The sequence below is a fragment of the Urocampus carinirostris genome, chromosome 5 (genome assembly GCF_059441175.1).
Source record: "Urocampus carinirostris isolate Australia breed hairy pipefish chromosome 5, RoL_Ucar_1.0, whole genome shotgun sequence".
Taxonomy (NCBI): Eukaryota; Metazoa; Chordata; class Actinopteri; order Syngnathiformes; family Syngnathidae; genus Urocampus; species Urocampus carinirostris.
The window spans coordinates 8071178-8088244 of NC_142353.1; the positions used below are offsets into that span (position 1 = coordinate 8071178).

General features: G+C 40.9%; 1 protein-coding gene across 6 annotated transcripts in view; it reads right to left on the bottom strand.

The window, feature by feature from the left end:
• Window positions 1–956: 956 nt before the first annotated feature.
• Window positions 957–17067, bottom strand: part of piwil2 (piwi-like RNA-mediated gene silencing 2) — a 30247-nt gene continuing 14136 nt past the window's right edge. For 3 of the 6 annotated variants that reach the window (XM_088335562.1, XM_088335563.1, XM_088335564.1), the window contains exons 8-24: window positions 16743–16860; window positions 15738–15862; window positions 14863–14943; window positions 13790–13903; window positions 13447–13635; window positions 8262–8346; window positions 7063–7155; window positions 6675–6815; window positions 6426–6539; window positions 5528–5716; window positions 5076–5177; window positions 4092–4208; window positions 3809–3897; window positions 3330–3435; window positions 1817–2070; window positions 1608–1715; window positions 957–1439 (exon numbers count right to left, since the gene is read on the bottom strand). In XM_088335562.1, coding sequence (XP_088191688.1) covers window positions 1283–1439; window positions 1608–1715; window positions 1817–2070; window positions 3330–3435; window positions 3809–3897; window positions 4092–4208; window positions 5076–5177; window positions 5528–5716; window positions 6426–6539; window positions 6675–6815; window positions 7063–7155; window positions 8262–8346; window positions 13447–13635; window positions 13790–13903; window positions 14863–14943; window positions 15738–15862; window positions 16743–16860 — 2182 coding nt within the window. In that variant the 3' untranslated portion in view covers window positions 957–1282. The remainder of the gene's footprint in view (window positions 1440–1607; window positions 1716–1816; window positions 2071–3329; window positions 3436–3808; window positions 3898–4091; window positions 4209–5075; window positions 5178–5527; window positions 5717–6425; window positions 6540–6674; window positions 6816–7062; window positions 7156–8261; window positions 8347–13446; window positions 13636–13789; window positions 13904–14862; window positions 14944–15737; window positions 15863–16742; window positions 16861–17067) is intronic. The other 3 variants (XM_088335565.1, XM_088335567.1, XM_088335566.1) reach the window with 3 other exon arrangements.

Below are 17067 nucleotides of genomic sequence, written 5' to 3' on the forward strand. Positions count from 1 at the left end.
TCGTTTGTTTGCGTTAGACAATATAGTTGCATCAAATGGTTCAATATTACATACTGGAGCTTTATTTTTTGTCCTGCCTGTGACTTTTAGTAAAGTAGTATCAAGATGTGTTAAATCAATGTTATCAGGTTGATTAATGGTAGTAAATAAACACAAATACAGTGGGTGCTTTGCGAGTGGCGGATAGCTTTGGCAACACCCAGTGGACATATTTAAAACGGCAAGTCATTGACGCGATGCAGCTCATTTTTTTGCTTGACCTTTTCTCAGCAGTCTTTCGCGGGACACATAACATGATGTGGCCGGTCACGAGTATGACACGTGGCATAGAGCAGAATAAACTATTATGTTCGTGACGTCGAATTCACTGTATCAGCCTTTTCACCTTTGTGAAACAAATCATGTTTATAGCACATCCTGAGGTCCAAGGCACTTTTTTTCTTATGTATAAGTCTACAACCCTCCATGAAAAATATGAAGCCTACAGTTTGGAAACATTTCTGTGTTTAAAATGCGACAAGGCTGAGTTTGTGTTCTAGTTTCACTGCACAAATATGTTAACAAATTTAAGGATCCCAAAGAACCTTTTTACCCAATGTTACCATCGTTTTTAATGTTCACAAAGCAAATATGTGCATGAGACTGGGCAAGAACACAGAATCCAAATTTATTCATTTGATTTTCACACACTTAACTGTTAATGTTGATTTTTAGTTGCACTTCTTCCATTAATATCAAAACCTAAATTTTATTTTTTGAACTTACTATTGAAAGTTATCAGACCCGAGTTTTGACCCCCACTCCACAAGGTGACGCAAGGCTGGTTTGTCTATGTATGTATATATCCCCGCTAATGTTATTCACTACATAACAAAAGTTTAATAGACCGTAGTTACTTCACCCCAAATCACACTTCAAACACATGATTTGCAATGACTGTACTGTTGCAACTAAACTCCGAGGTGACCAGTGAGTCTTTATTTGAGGTTTCCCCGTCACCAACATTTTAGTTTAAAACGCGAACAAAATTTAAAAGATCATAAGTTGAACAACAACAGAAAAACCTCACACACATAACGGCTCAAAAACTAGCAACATTTATGGCTCAGAATTAAATGAATGGCTGAAAAGCAAGTAGGCCAATTTTTGTGCATATTTGAAAGGTGCAGGTATATTAACATTGACTGTTAAATTCAAACTTCAAACTAGCTGCTTAAAAAACTAAAAACATTACGTTTTAACTTATATGGTCACTGTTTTTAGAAGACAACCTGAAGGAGAATCAAAGGAAAAAAAGCTTGTCAGCCAGCTGAATGGATGGCTCAGTATGAAGGTACTGGCCTGCAAGGTAAGCCAGTTTGTGTGCATATTTGCATGGTGCTGGTACGCGAATTGTGCCAGGCCAGTTCCAGTACAAATGGCACATCTTGAAGGTCAACCTGTTAGGAATTTAATAGTAAATGTAAAATAAAAATTTTTTTTGGACTGATATAGTGTGTCTGGCAATTGATCCCAGTACAAAATATTCACGTTTTGATCTTAAGATCTTTAACATATCAGGAAACAGAAATTGTATCCAAATAGGCTGAGACTAAACCCATACAAACCTTTGAAGATGGTCCGGAGTGAGGTTGGAGGTATTGTACAAGACAATGTAGTGTGTAGGAAGTCCACATCCTTGGCGAATATGATGTGCCATTAGAAAGAAGTCCACCCTATGGAAGACATATGTAAACTTTTGATCTTTTAGGTGGCAAAAATCACAAAAGCAGCCTATGATTTGTTATTTTAGGAAAGAGAAAAAAAATGCACTGACCATTGTCTGTGGGTAACTGTGTGATCCAACACAGTTCCAGGTGAAGGTGCGACAAAGCTGCTTTCAGAAAATGAATATAGTGTCGTGTTGATTCTCTTTACGACCACAATGAAGACAAGCTTTGGCTCGTAGTTAGGAAACGCCTCGAAACATTTGATCAGCTGTGGGATCTCGTACTGCTCAACTACCTTGAGCTGACCATCTGACACACCATCTCGATATACCACAATCTTATCTGGAAAGTCATGGTTGACCTGGGTACAACATTTGTACACAGGTTGGTTAAGGATATTTAGCTGTACACTATTGTCATAAGAATGAAAATATCGCATGGATATTTCAAAAAAAAATCTATGTTTTTCTACCCCCCCGAAGCAAAAATATTTTACATCCTTGGGTAGTAGTGCCAACTAATTTTTGCAGTAACATATACCAATTTGTTTTTATCATGATAGACCAGGAAAATAAATCCCTCAAAATGAACAGGGTCATGGCTTGTGCAATTGAATAAAAATGCATTATTTTTATTCACTGCTAGTATCTCTTACATCAGCCCATCAGAAGGCACTTTTACAATTTGATGTTCTAATGTCATAGTTGTATAGTAGCATTACATATCGTCCATTGAGGTTCCTAAATTTCATATTAATGTATCCTGAGGTGCATGGATCCATTTGAACGAGCTACACCAACGTATGGACCTATGGCTCTATTAAGTCAGTTGGTTTAAGCAAGTAATTTTGTGCTCACATGAGCCTCGAACAGATTCAAAGATCAGTAATAACGGATTACATTTATCCCACTGAAGTTCTAATGAAACTTAAAAAATGTGGGAATGCTTTGGTGTCCTCAGTGTTGACTTAGTTATGTTCAAAATGAGAATGTGGGTGTGCAACTTGCATTTTTTACAAGTAAAATCTTTCAGAGTAATATACAACTCTAAATTGAACAAAAATAAAAAGCCTAATGAATCCACCCAAAAAATGGATGACTGTAAGAAACTAAACTCAATAAAGTACAAATTTAGCAAGCTTTCGTTTATTTTTAGATAATGATCTAATTGAAAGTCCTTAATAACAATCCAATATAGTCTTTCATTCATTCATTATTTGCACCGCATATCCTTAGTAGGGTCGTGGGGGTGCTGGACCCCATCCCAGCTATCTTTGGGCTGTGGGCAGAGGACACCCTGAACAGGTTGCCAGCCAGTCGCAGGGCACACAGAGACAGACAATTCACTCACTCATTCACACCAAGGGACAATTTGGACCGGCGAATTAACCTGGCATATATGTTTTTGGAATGTGGGAGGAAACCGGAGAACCCGGAGGAAACCCACGCAAGCACGGGGAGAACATGCAAACTCCACACAGGAAGGTTCGATCTCAAGACCTCAGAACTGTGCCGCACATGCGCTGCCGTGCTGCCCCCAATATAGTCATATCGCCCCTAATATGTATGTAATTACTCAACATAAAATTAATTTACGGCACAGATGTGTCAAAGCATATACCTCATGATACTTGTGAAGTGCGTCCAAAAAGCAAACTGTGAAACCATTGATGATCTCCTCATTGGGTGCTTGAAAAATCACCCTGGAATACCAGCGAGTAATCGTGCTGTGAAAAAAGTAAACTACTTTTCAAAGATGGCATGCATACATACTCAATCTAGGGCAAGAATCTCCAACCTTTTCTAGGCTGAGAGCTTCTTTTTGTCCCAGTTAGCGCAAAGGGCACACAGTTTGATATGTATTTGTAAAATAACAACATATCATGTCATTTTGATGTTGTTGCTAGGTTAATGATTGGAAGTAGGAATCAATAGACTCAACCACTAAAAATTGTTTGACTAGAAAATCAAAATGACCCAGCACTGGGGAGCTATTTTCAGAAAAGGTCCGCAAGTACCTCAGGTGTCGTCAGGGGGCACCCTTACCTAGGGAGTGTGGGCTGTTTTGTAAAGTTTAACATGCATTCCAAAAAAGGGTACCTGTTCATGCTCGCGACAAGGCCCATGACTGATTGGTGAAACTTGCTGGTGTCATGGTGGACATCGACTCCCACCACCATCAAACTTTTCTAATGTAAGAGGTATGCAAGTTCAAATTTAGTTTCCAAACACAACCAAGCAAGTTTGACTAGTTCAAACGACTGGTGAGAAAGAGTTTCAATGTAACATTTGTGTTTAAATTTTCATGCGACACAAGCATTCATGAGTGTTTTTGTGTGTGTATATTTTTTAACGGTTATATGTGTGTGGAACTGGTGCTCACCAGAGGCACCTTGACAGTCCAAAGTTCTCCTCCCAATTTGCTGTTCACCTGGACGAGTATCTTCTGGGCTATACTCATTAATTTTTGTGGCTGGGAAATTGTCCGGATATTGATAACCTAGAGGGCAAACCATTCTATTTAGTATTTCACAATGACAAAGGCTAAACTGCTTTGATACATTGAACAATGCAGAGTGCATCCAGGCAGTAGGACTTTATTTTCAGACATAAATCACATCTGGAATGACATGGAGATGGGAATTCAGGCTCTATTTAGGGTACTGGCTCTTTCAGGCTCAGCTTATGGCTGCCAACGGCTCTTTTGATGTATTAGTTTTTTAGTGGTATATTAGGTATATTACACCACTTACATTGAAACATTATGCACCAAATAAATCATTAATTATTAAAAAAAATATATTATGCCAAAGTAAAACGATTCACTTTTCAGTGCAACAACAAATCCAGTATGAAATTAATCTAAATCTGGCTACTTTTCTTGTGCTCACTCAATTTTTATAATGTACTTGTATTTTTCCCCCTATCCAGAGCACCACGTTGGAGAACCCTGGTGTAGTGCAACTGAAATTTGAATGCAAGAATACAAACTTTGCAGACAGTTACCAAAATGCACAATTTGACTTCCCATTTTCTCGCCCAGCCTTTTTGAGGTTTTTAGGTAAGTAGTAAGATGGCCAACAATTGGTTCATGAAAAATAAAGCAAATTTCTCAACCAAAGAGTACAAAAAATCACAGTCATATCATAATTTGTGTATTTTGGACTTTTTTTTTAATGAATAGTTTTTTAAACGTATTATTTTTTTCTACTGCTCTAAATCATCCCACTGTCCCTTTAAACTTTCATAATAAGGTGGGGCCTCAAACTATCATGCCACGGGCCGCAAGTGAGACCCCTGCCCGAGATTGTCGACCCACCGGGGTCTCACAAAATTGTGTGGGAAAACACTGAATTTTGGATGATACCTGGGATGGGATGGAACTTTTAACACAGCAGAGCTTCTTGATGGCACAGTAAAGATCTTCTTTGTTCCCAGTGATGATGCACACTACAAGCTGTAGACCAGGCTGGAAATAAGAATAAAACATGACCAACTGTTTGTTATTGCCACGATCCAAACACTTCAATAGTATGTTCAGAGTTATTGTACTCTGCTATAGCTCACGAGTGGATCTTTTTTTATCAAGAGTACCTGTGTGTTTATGTCAACTGAAATCAATTAGGAGGGAGGCAGTTGTACAGTAAATACATGTAAAATAACACACAGTGCATATGATTGTTTCATAATTAAAACTAAGTACTGGCAGACAGACCGGTAATTTGGTCCAGAAAAAAAGAATGTCCTGTATATATATATATATATATATATATATATATATATATATATATATATCTTCTAATAAAGTGTTTTTTTTACCTCACTAGTAAATTGAGAGTGAATGCTCCGCACATATGACTCTGTGCGATCATCCCTCAGCGCCACAAAAACAGGACGACTAAGGTTCATCCCAAGGGGTCCAGCCACCTTGTTAAAGGTTGAAATGAATTCCTCGGCCCTGTCTGCAAAGCGTAGAGGGTAGAAAATTGCCCATGTTTTCAGATGCACCTAAAAGATTGCAAACAATTTGTTCAGTTAAAACAAAAGCAAAAATGTACTAACATATAAATGGCTCAACTATGGTTTGGTGGAAGCAGCTGCCTTGAAATCTTGAATGTATAAAAAAACACTGAAATGTATGTATGGGTGGTGTAGGACAATCAATGTTGGGTGAGCATTGTTTTGCAATGTTAAAAAAAAATATGAAAAAATATCAAACATATACATTGAATCCCACAATATTCTCTAATTCAGTTATTTACCGTTATTTAATTATCTGGTAGCAACTGTGCTTGACATTTATCCCACATTTGTTTAACTAAGGAAATTCCAGGTTGTCTTGAAACAACTTTTGTTATGTGTTCTATTCAAGTATTCTCTCTAGATTATTAGTAAGGAAAACTCATTAAATCAGAAAGTATGTCTTGATTAAAGTATGCTGAAACTGTCAAAAACGGTGAAAAATGTTTTGTTTAAAATTTCTGTGTAGCCAATCATTTGTATCAACTAAAAAGGTTTTTTCATATTTTTTCCTGATATTATTATCCCAAAATATATGTGGTTTTCCAAAAAGGCAAGACAAGTTTAGAAAAAGAATTAAATTGCCTCTTCAGGTTAATCTGTCAATATGTTCAAATAATTTATTGACAGACCAAATTTGCAACAGTGAAATCCTAATTCTTCAAGATGCATTTAACAAGATTCAACAGTTACATACTGAACTAATTGAAGCCAGCCTGAAGACATCTCTGGACCAAGATCCATCAGCACCGGAGGTAAATGATGCTGTTTTGACACAGATTGTTTCAGGAGGCAGAGTTCTACCTTTCATCTGAAACAGTACAGGGTAGATTCAACAACATTTGGACTGATTGCCGAACAAGTTTTAATGTTAGAGTTGTGAGGTAAAATTAAAAAAATGTCAATTCACATTAGAGATGAATTGATTCCATGTCTGTCCACTTACTAGCATTATTTCTGATCCAATATCCAGGCCCCATTGTGTGACCTCTTTTTGGCTGTTGGGGTTAGTGCTTATGTTCTTCAGAAGTTGCTTAATTGCATGCGTGTGCTGCTCACCACTCATGTTAATGTGCATGGTCAGGTCCTAAAATATTCAATATGAAAGAAAAATGCAATAGTGACCATCAAATGACTATTTCAATTACCTTTCTGTTTTGTCCCTACCGACAGCCAGGGGCAGTGCTTCAATGCGTGAAGGTAACATTCAGTGCTTGATGCAACACCCTAGCAGTCATATATGACTCATAGAACCGTAGTTACATGCGTAACTTTCGTTTTAAATTAATGTAAAATTAGATACCCAACAATGGCTAAATGTCTATCAAATGTACCTTCATTGATCTGAAATCCTTCTTCATATTTTCTGGGATCCCAGTCATAAAAGAAAGCTCGGGGACTATCAGGATCTCACCAGTAATGATCTGCTGCAATTAAAAATATTATATTATTGTCTTTTCAACATCTTCAAGATTTCATTTCAACATGTGAAGCCAATTTTGTGACATTGAATGCACCCTGAAAAAATTAACATTTGCTACACGGGCAGACGGTACCCCATCACAGGAATACAGGCTTGAGCAGCAGCAGCAACAGCTTCTCTCTTGTTTTCTATGCTCTGCGGATATGCTATACTTGCCTGGATTGCTAAAAAGAACCCGCCTTCTTTAGCTAGGAATAACTAGCCAATAGTGACGATTGGAATGATGATTGACACATTGCTTAGGCAATGAAATTATGAATAATTAAAAATGAAGATGTCCCTATTGTTTACAAATTATACCCTGAAATAAGTGGTGCGTAAAAATGAATCACTAGTGGCATTACGCACATTTTTTAAGCGCAAGTGTGCACAATAGTGATAGAAACGCAGAAAGGGAATTTAAAGGTTAACAACTCTTTTACGATGTCTAAAAAAAAATGACCAAAGTAAAATTTAAAAAAAAAACTGTTTCTGCGTGTTAGTAGCACTTGTAGTGACAATTCAGTTTGGGACAAAACTTTTGAATCTTTCTTTCAAAAAAGACCAAATACCATTCATATTATCCAAATGGTTCAGCGTTCAATTTACTTTGGGTGTGTTTTGAATTGGAATTTTATGTGAATTTAACAAGAACATTAAGGGGTTAAATCAGATTCTCCCCAGCATTTTCATTCTACTTGTCCTTTTGTCTAAAATGCACCTACTCTAAATCCCCCATCCAACCCCCCTAGATTAACATAAGCCTGGATCCAGATTTTAAAACAATTGATCATGACTCCATTGGCTTTTATGATGGATTAATTTGTAGACAATAGTCAAATTGGCCTATACTGTTGAGAAGGCATGGATGACATGTTAAAATATAATAAAACGAGAGGAAAAAAAAAAATCACAAATTTGATTCGATAAAATGACACATTGTCATATAAATAACGAAAGGAGCAAATAATATATATATATAACTTTTATAAAATGTGCTTCAAGAACAAAAATAATGGCCAAATTTAATGTATTCAAGTGCACATTTTCTTATCATTGAACAAGTTTTACCTTTCTGCCCGGCCTGGATCGCTCCTTTGGTCTATGCATGAGAAGAGGTTGGTCCATTTGCTTGATAATGATTCCATAATTCTTGCTGTAATTTTTGAAAACAAAACAAAAGTATCGTATTTTCCGCACTATAAGGCGCACCCAAAAGTCTTAATGTTTTTCAAAAGCTGACCATGCGCCTTATAATACAGTGCGCCTTATATATGGCTCAATATTAAATCGCAAGGTCTCGCAACTTACGCAACAGCCGCCGACTCGATTTCCCCCCGAACGTGGAGTAGTCCGCGGTGTATGCTGGGATTTATATACCGGCGTTTCATTGGCTAACCAATGTTTCAATCATCATTTGAATCGATCGCTATTGGCTTAAGTTATTCGGAGCCTCGGATAGGCTAGAGGGCCGAAACAAACCCTGCAATTGGCCGAAAAAGATGAGTCAATCATCCGTTAAATCGATCGCTATTGGCTGAAGTTATTCAGAGCCTCGGATAGGCTAGAGGGCCAAAACAAACCGTGCAATTGGCCGAAAAAGATGAGTGAATAGCAAGCTTGCTAAACTACGCCATAAAAATACATGTTTCATTAGTCTTTATTTGTAAACAGTTTACTCTCCTGGATTTACTACACTCACGGTTGTAAGAAGACCATGATTGCGTATCATTATTGAACGTGAGAACTTAGGTGAGCTATGCGGCTTTATAGTTTCCCGGTATCTTGTTTTAGAACGATCTTGATGTTGCTGTGATGAGTTGAGTGAATTAAACTCAATTCCAAGTGTTTATTCTCATATGCACAGTAAAGTTGCGAGCGAAAAAGAAAATAGAAACTAAGGAATGGTTGGCATTTCTTGAATCCCAAGACTTTAACCTTCCGAATGATATTTGAAATGATGCATTTGAGTGACATCGTACGGACACCGCATTCGCACGTGTCTAAGACAAGTATTTGCTTCTTTGCAAGCTTTGGGAATGTTAAGGGGGTAATCAGTTTGACTGAATCATCTGACTGTTTTGTCAACGTTCCCATTGTAGCGCCTTATAATCCGGTGCACCTTATCTATGGAAGATATAGGACCAAAAACTATTTTTTGGGGGTGCGCCCTATAACCCGGTGCGCCCCATAGTGCGGAAAATACGGTATATGTTAGAGTCATTAATTCAATGTCTGGGTAACATTTTAAAAACAATTTAAATATTGTGAGATCAAAACCCTAATATATATTTTAATTCTTCAAGCCTACATGATTTTATTTTTGAGGCATCTAATAATGCCTAGGGCTGTCACCTGTTTAGATATATTGCCAGCAACACTTATTCGTGACCTTAAAAGACCAATACAAGCAAAAGAAAAATCATTACAGATAGAGCTTGTTTTCCATTTAAGTTCTGCGTTATGGCAAATCCCCCTCGGATGGGTCTGGCCTTGATGCGGCGAGGGGGCTTGCGTGTTCCAGTGACCCTGGAGAGCGATACCGTCGGGAGCTTGCTCCTGGTAGGGTCACCCATGGCGGGCCGGTCTCCGGGGTAGGTCCCAGACAAACAAAGACCCCAGCGTGTCGGTACGCTGTGAGGTGGCAGCCCCACCAACCGACTATCCTGCGGAGGGCTAACAACTCACCCAGGAGAAACACACTTTGTTACGAAACTGACCAGAGAAAGAAGCCGGACTGACCAACACGGTAACGGACCCCAGCCTGCCCCCGACCAACGAGTACGGATCGATCTTCGTCATAAGACCCGTGTCGCCACCTGGAATGTCCAGACACTCCTTCGCCCCGGAGCTGCCACCCTGCTGTCCCGAGAGCTCTGTCGCTATAACATCACCATGGCAGGGCTCTGTGAAGTACGATGGCAAGGCAATGGTGAAACAACAGCTGGCAACCATTGCTACATCTGGAGTGGCCCCGAGAGTCGGACCGGCCTTTACGGTGTGGCTCTTGCCATTCCAAAAGCCCTCCGGAGGTCCCTCATCAGCTGGACACCAATAAGTGACAGACTACTGTCTGCTCGATTCCTCCACCATCACGGCAAGATGACAGTGATCGTCGCCTACGCCCCCACCGATGTCGCTGATGAGGATGCGAAGGACGCGTTCTTTGACCAACTCCACCAGGCTGTCAACCAAGCCCCACCACACGACGTCACCATCATCCTCACTGATGCCAACGCCACTCTATCCAGCATTGATCGGTCCCCCGGCTCACCTGTCGGCACCACCTTCGTTGACAGCACAACAAACGACAATGGCAACCGCCTCCTCCTCCTCTGCCACCAAAACAACCTTTGTGTTGCTGACACCTGGTTTCCCCGGAAATGCATCCATCACTGGACGTGGTACAGCCCAGATGGCAGAACCAGGAAGGGATTGGACCACATCCTGATATCACGACGCTGGAAGTCGTTTGTAACCAACTGCCGGGTGTTCAGAGGAGCACAGCTTGGCAACACAGACCATCGTCTGCTGGTGGCCCAGCTCAAGCTAAAGCTCCGAGCCAACCAGCACAAGACTCTGCCTCGCCCCGACTCCTCCCGACTCAGCGACCCAAACATCGCCAGAGACTTCAGTTGCTCCATCCGCCGCTCTCTTGATACCCTGGCTCCTGACAAGCTGACAGACTGGGCGGCCTTCAAGGAAAGTGTCCTCCAGTCTGCTCACAATGTCCTCGGACGCCCGCGATCCTCCCCGAGAAAGCCCTGGATATCAGAGAGGACACTAAACATCATAGACCAGCGGCGTGAGGCCCGACTCCGAGGCGACCTCACAGAGTATCGGAGACTGAATCGCCTGCGCAATGTGGCCATTGCTGAAGATAGGGAGAGGTTTTGGCAGGCAGAAGCCCAACAGCTTGAGTCCGCGGCCAACAACAACAACATGAGCCGCGTATTCAGTCTACTACGCCAAGCCCGTAGCGGCCCACACATAAAGACAGCCCTGTTAAAGGACTCAGACGGCAACCTCATCATGACAGAAGCCAACTGCCTCGAGCGCTGGAAGGAGCACTTTAGCCTCCTCTTGCAGCACAGCACCATCCCGGCTGATCCCACCCTCCTACGGGCTGCGAGCACAGCACCTCCTAACGACACCTGCTGCACAGACCCCGTAACACCCGAGGAAGTGAGAGCTGCTCTGAAGAAGCTGAACACCAAGAAAGCCCCCGGCATCTGTGCCATTACCGGCGAGATGCTCAAGGCCGGCGGTGATGGCATGGTGGAGTGGCTAACCCGCCTATTCAACCAGGTGTGGGAATCGGAGCAGCTGCCCACCGACTGGACCAGAGGAGTCATCTTGCCCTTCTGGAAATGCAAGGGCGACAGGCTTGTCTGTGGAAACCACAGAGGCATAACCTTACTCTCCATCCCGGGCAAGGTCTTTACCAGGATCTTGCTCAGCCGTGCCCTTCCAGCAATCAGAAGCTGCCGCCGTCCCCAGCAGGCTGGCTTTATGCCCAACCGCTCCACAACGGACCACATCTCTGCCGTCCGTTTGCTGATAGAAAAGACCCGTGAATTCCGTAAAGATCGCCATCTATATATCGGATTCATTGATCTGAAGGCCGCCTTTGACACCGTCTGCCACTCTTCACTGTGGAACATCCTCCAAGCTCTCAGAGCACCACCCAAGATCATAGCCCTGTTCAAGCTGCTCTACAGCAACACAGAGAGCTGTGTCCGTATCAACGGCATTGACTCCGACTGGTTTGCTATCTCCAGCGGCGTTCGCCAAGGCTGTGTGGCTGCTCCCGACCTTTTTAATTGCATCATCGACCATCTGATGTTCAGGGTTAGTGAGCGCATCCCCGGAGTGTCTTTCGGCAACTACCACCTGACTGACCTGGAGTATGCTGACGACACCATCATTCTCAGCACTTCCTACAGCCAGCTGAGAGACGCTCTGGGCATTTACAGCGAAGAGGCAGCGCGGCTTGGCCTGCAAGTGAGTTGGACGAAAACCAAGTTCATGTATGTCGGTGATGGACCAGATCCACCTCCCATCCAAATTGGTAGCGACATCGTAGAGCCTGTCAAGAGCTTTGTATATCTGGGGTCCATGGTGACAGACAATGGGGACCTAAAACCAGAGATTCTCCGCAGAAGAGCCCTGGCAGCATCTGCTCTGCAGTCTCTCTGGAAACCACTCTGGCGGCACCAGACCATCGCACGCAAGACGAAGCTCCGCATTTACAACCTCGCCGTACTCCCTATCCTGCTTTATGGCTCAGAAACATGGCCCCTGAACGACACCCTGGCCACAAGAATCGATGGTTTTGATAGCAGGGCTCTCAGAACCATCGAGAACATCAGGTGGCCCCAGCGAGTCTCCAATAAAGAGCTCAGAGCCCGCACGTGCCAGCCCCAAGCATCTTCCTTGGTCGCACAACGCCGCACCCGCTGGTTTGGCCATGTCCTTCGTCTACCACCAGACCATCCGACACGAGCCATTCTCCAGTTTGACCCAAAGGCCGCAGGCTGGAGACGACCACGAGGGAAACCCCGCACTCGATGGCTCGACGTCGTTGCGGGCGACCTCCAACAACACGGAGTTGCCGTAGAGGATGCAGAACAGCTGGCACAAGACCGCCAGCATTGGAAAAACCTGGTTCATCTGGTCGGCTCAACGCACAGGGACGGGACCCCCCGACCTTCGCTGGAGCAATAAGTAAGTAAGTAAGTTATGGCAAATAAGGTAATTAGGTCAAACAAAATAACCCTAACTGAAGTAAGATAAAACATTGGAGTGTCACAAAAAAATGATCAGTAATGAATTTCAAATTTAAAAGGATTAAATGAATTAATGTGAAAGAATGTCAGTTATTTTATTGAGGCATACATCAATATTGAGACTGATGTTGAGTCAAGGGCCAAAATTTAGAAAAATTTTTTTCACTTATGTATTTAATTTTGAAGTTATAAAATATATCTCAATAGAAAACATTGGATAGTTGCAGGTATATCAGTAAGAGGAAATATAGCAGCTACTGTTATTGCGTGGCAGCAATATTTGAAAATACAAAAACTCGACTGTTCATGTATTTACATTTGACATTCATATTGAAAATTGTCTCAGTTACTCCCCCTGCCACACAAAAAAAGTGTAAACTGCAAATTATTTATCGGCACAACAACATGACATCACATCTCATCAGGGTATCTCTTCCTTAGTCTGCTAGGACTCCCAGCTGTCATACCTGTAATAGTCCACAAATGTGGTTTTTGTGCCATCCATCAAAGTAAAGGTGTCTCTGGGTGATTTGTCCCATTCTATTGCATCGATCCGGTAAGTCCTGTTATTGTAACGGGTGATGACAATGTTCCCAACAAGTTCTTTGGTACATTCATCTCTAAACTTCTCTTTGCCTTGTTGGTAAAGAATGTTCCTGGAAAGAAGAAAGTCAAATGTGTAGGGACTTATTTTTTAGGGTTTTGTTTGACTCCTATTTTGAAAAGCTCACTTTTAATTTTAATAAAGCTGATTTAACATGAGACCTCTAAAAATGACATTGTTTACCACCGTTGTTTTGCATTACTCACATGACATCCAGCACAGAGTCATTCCTCAAGACTTTGTGAGACACATCAACACAGAGGTACAGACCTCCATCTGTGTGTTTGATACATGCTGAGTAGCCTGGCCATACCTGAAGTCTACCAAATATTCCATTAGTTGACATCTTACAAAGTGCCTAATACATTAGGTTTGCACGATTAAATGAAATCTAATAGATATCGTGTTGTGACGTAGTGCAATCGTAAGACACTGCTTTTTATTTCAAGGATTTAGTTTGTTATTTGATTAAAAGGAGTGTTTGGACCAGCGCTATACAATAGAGCAAACGCGCTACCGTTCTGCTAGCGCTTTTTTCCGTCCTCTTACTACTCTTAATAATCGCGCCATTTGGGTTAATTGGTTTATTGGTCAATATACAGGGTTTTGGATTCCCCGTCCATGCTCCTGTGTTAAATGATGATATCTGCACGGCGTTATCTTTCAATCTACAGTAAACTTTTACCCATGGACGTAACCTGTTACCTGTTATTGGGGGTGCTCTAGCACCTCTAAATTCAATTCCAGCACCCCCAAAATTAAAACATTTTTAAAATTCTCTTTTCCTTAATAAAGTAGAGGACAGGCTTAAATATGATGAAAAACGCAGTGTCAGAAACACTCCACTGCCTTCAAATGGTTCAATCCTTGCATTGCATTGGGCCAAATAAAGTTTTCCACAAGAAAAGCTCCTATCAAAAATATTCCGCTGTTCACAAATATATATTTTTAATATGTTACACAAAATCAGATCCAAAGAAAAAAACATTAAGAAGGAATGTGAATGTATAAATGAATTAATGTGAAAAAGTCCCGCAATAAAGCCCCCGGACCGCGTGTTTAAGACCCCTGCGCAGGACAGTTCACCCACCGGGGTTTTACAGAATTCCATAGAAAGCACTGGTCACTCTAAGTACTCGCAAAAAAACAAAAAACCTTAGCACACAAAAAGCACCTTTCTCATGAAATAGAAATTCTGACCCGAAAAATTGCAATTCGGTTTTTATTTCGAAAATCGTGCACCCCTACTATATGTCAGTAATTCCAAGATCTTACTTACCGATGTTTGCCAAGAACTATCGCACTTTCTGGATCGTAATGATTTCTCCCTACCAGCTTTAACCCAATTATTTTCATGACCCTTGAAACAGGAAAAAATATTAATATTTGGAGAAACAAAAAATGTTTTACAGTGGAACCCCGGTCTCGACCATAATCCGTTCCTGAACCCTGTTCGAAAACCGATTTGGTCGATCACCGAAAATCGTTTTTGCCATTAAAAGAAATGTAAAATCGTTTTTATCCATTCCAACACCCTGAATGTTTAACATGAACGTAAACATGAAGCTAACCCAGGCTAATCGTACGTTCGCGTTAGCGTAATCTTCCGTACAAAAGTTTACGCTAACATGAACGTGTAAAAATAAAAAAAAGATTATGAATAGGATTTCTTACCTTTGTGGTGGATGGTGGGGAGAGAAAAATCCTCAAGTTTTTCAACCTCTTCCAAAACTTGCGGCAGTTGCTTGCTTATAGCGCTAACTTCCATAGCCGCATCACTCGATTTCACAGCCTCCTTATTCTTTACTATCATACTGATAGTAGATTTAGCCATGCTGTATTCACTAGCAAGACCGGACATTCGTACACCCCTTTCATATTTAGCCATTATGTCTTTCTTAAAGGCAATAGTTGGACGAACAACTTGTCTTTTTTCACCTGTCCTGCTTGCACCGACCTTCTACGGAGGCATAATTAGGGGCTAAAACACCCGTACGCCGCTCAGCATCGCACCCTAGCTTACCGGCGTTCAAACTCAGATTTTTTGACCTAACAGCGAAGCAAGAATTTCTCTAAATTTTTGGTTGAACACCGATTTGTCCTAACTGAGAGGCGTTCGAAAGCCGAGGTTCCACTGTATATTTAAAAACGCACCTCCTGAGAACAACGTTGTAGAGTGGTATGCATAGATCACTGCTGGGTGGCAACAGCTTTGTCATCTGTATGTGAATTTCGATTTCTTCATTGTCCGTTCGTCTCAAACTTTTGAGAACCACCTTCTGTGTATACACCAGGTGTTTTACTTTTAACACATCGAAACAAATTTATTGTGCATCATACTCCTGGATGGATCCAAAACTAGAGAGGACTTAAAAAAATCTTCAACTTTCACAGCCATGAAACAAATAAAAATCTGAACATTTCGAAATACTGTACACTTGAACTACCGATAAATAGGTTAAAAAAATTACACAAGCCAGTCAGGAAGTTAAATGTCATGATGTGAGGCATATATCTAAAAATAAAACCGTGCCTGTATTGTCTGGGCAAAATACAACAGTCATAACTACGATAAAACGATATGTCTAAAAATCAGTAAAATGTAAGAATGGCTACTATTTACATGTAGCACTTCACGAAGAATGCCATGTGAATTCAAATATTTAAGGAAACATGCTATCAATGATCAACTTTTTGAAACTTCAAATACCTCACATAAAGCACTGTCAAAGCGGTGTTTTGCTTCAATTACACATCTGTGACAATTCCAGCACGTTCTACCCCAACAAGCATCCCCTACAAACCTGTAAAAATGGGGCTGAATTCCCACTTATACATACTAGAGTGTACTTCAATATGCTCCCCCCAGATTAAATGTGTTCATGCTATTTTCTGAGCTCTTTGATGTTAGTTTAGCTTTTACAGCTATGGTTCCTGTATAGCAATACAAATCATTTATTGTGAGAAAATGTTTATATTTTATTCTGAAGTCAAACATCTGAAATGAAAGCGAATTAAAAAAACAAAACAAAAAAAAAACTTTTGTCAAGTGACTGAATTACCCCTGGCCATTTTTGTTTTGGGAATTTTTATCAACACCACCTTATACTAAAGTCTGAAATTTTGTGTTCATGTCATCTTAAATCGTTTGTTACCTACATCCTTCAGTTGGAGAGGAAGGTAGAGTATCGAGCCATCAAAAGCCATAACTTCTCCTGTGGTCGAGCTGTGAGCTTTAATCATCGCAAAACGCATTGACATGGATTCAATATTTGGTCTGTAAAAAATACGGACAATGAAATAATTTAAGGAAATGTGTTAATTCACAAAAATATTATAGATCAAGAAAAAAATGGCCCAAAATTTGAAGTAATTTACAAAGGTATCATCATAATAGATTTTCAAAACAGAATAAGGCTAGATTTACACATCAACTCAATTCAGATTTTTTTCCCGCATAACTTTTTATGCAATGTAAATGTAC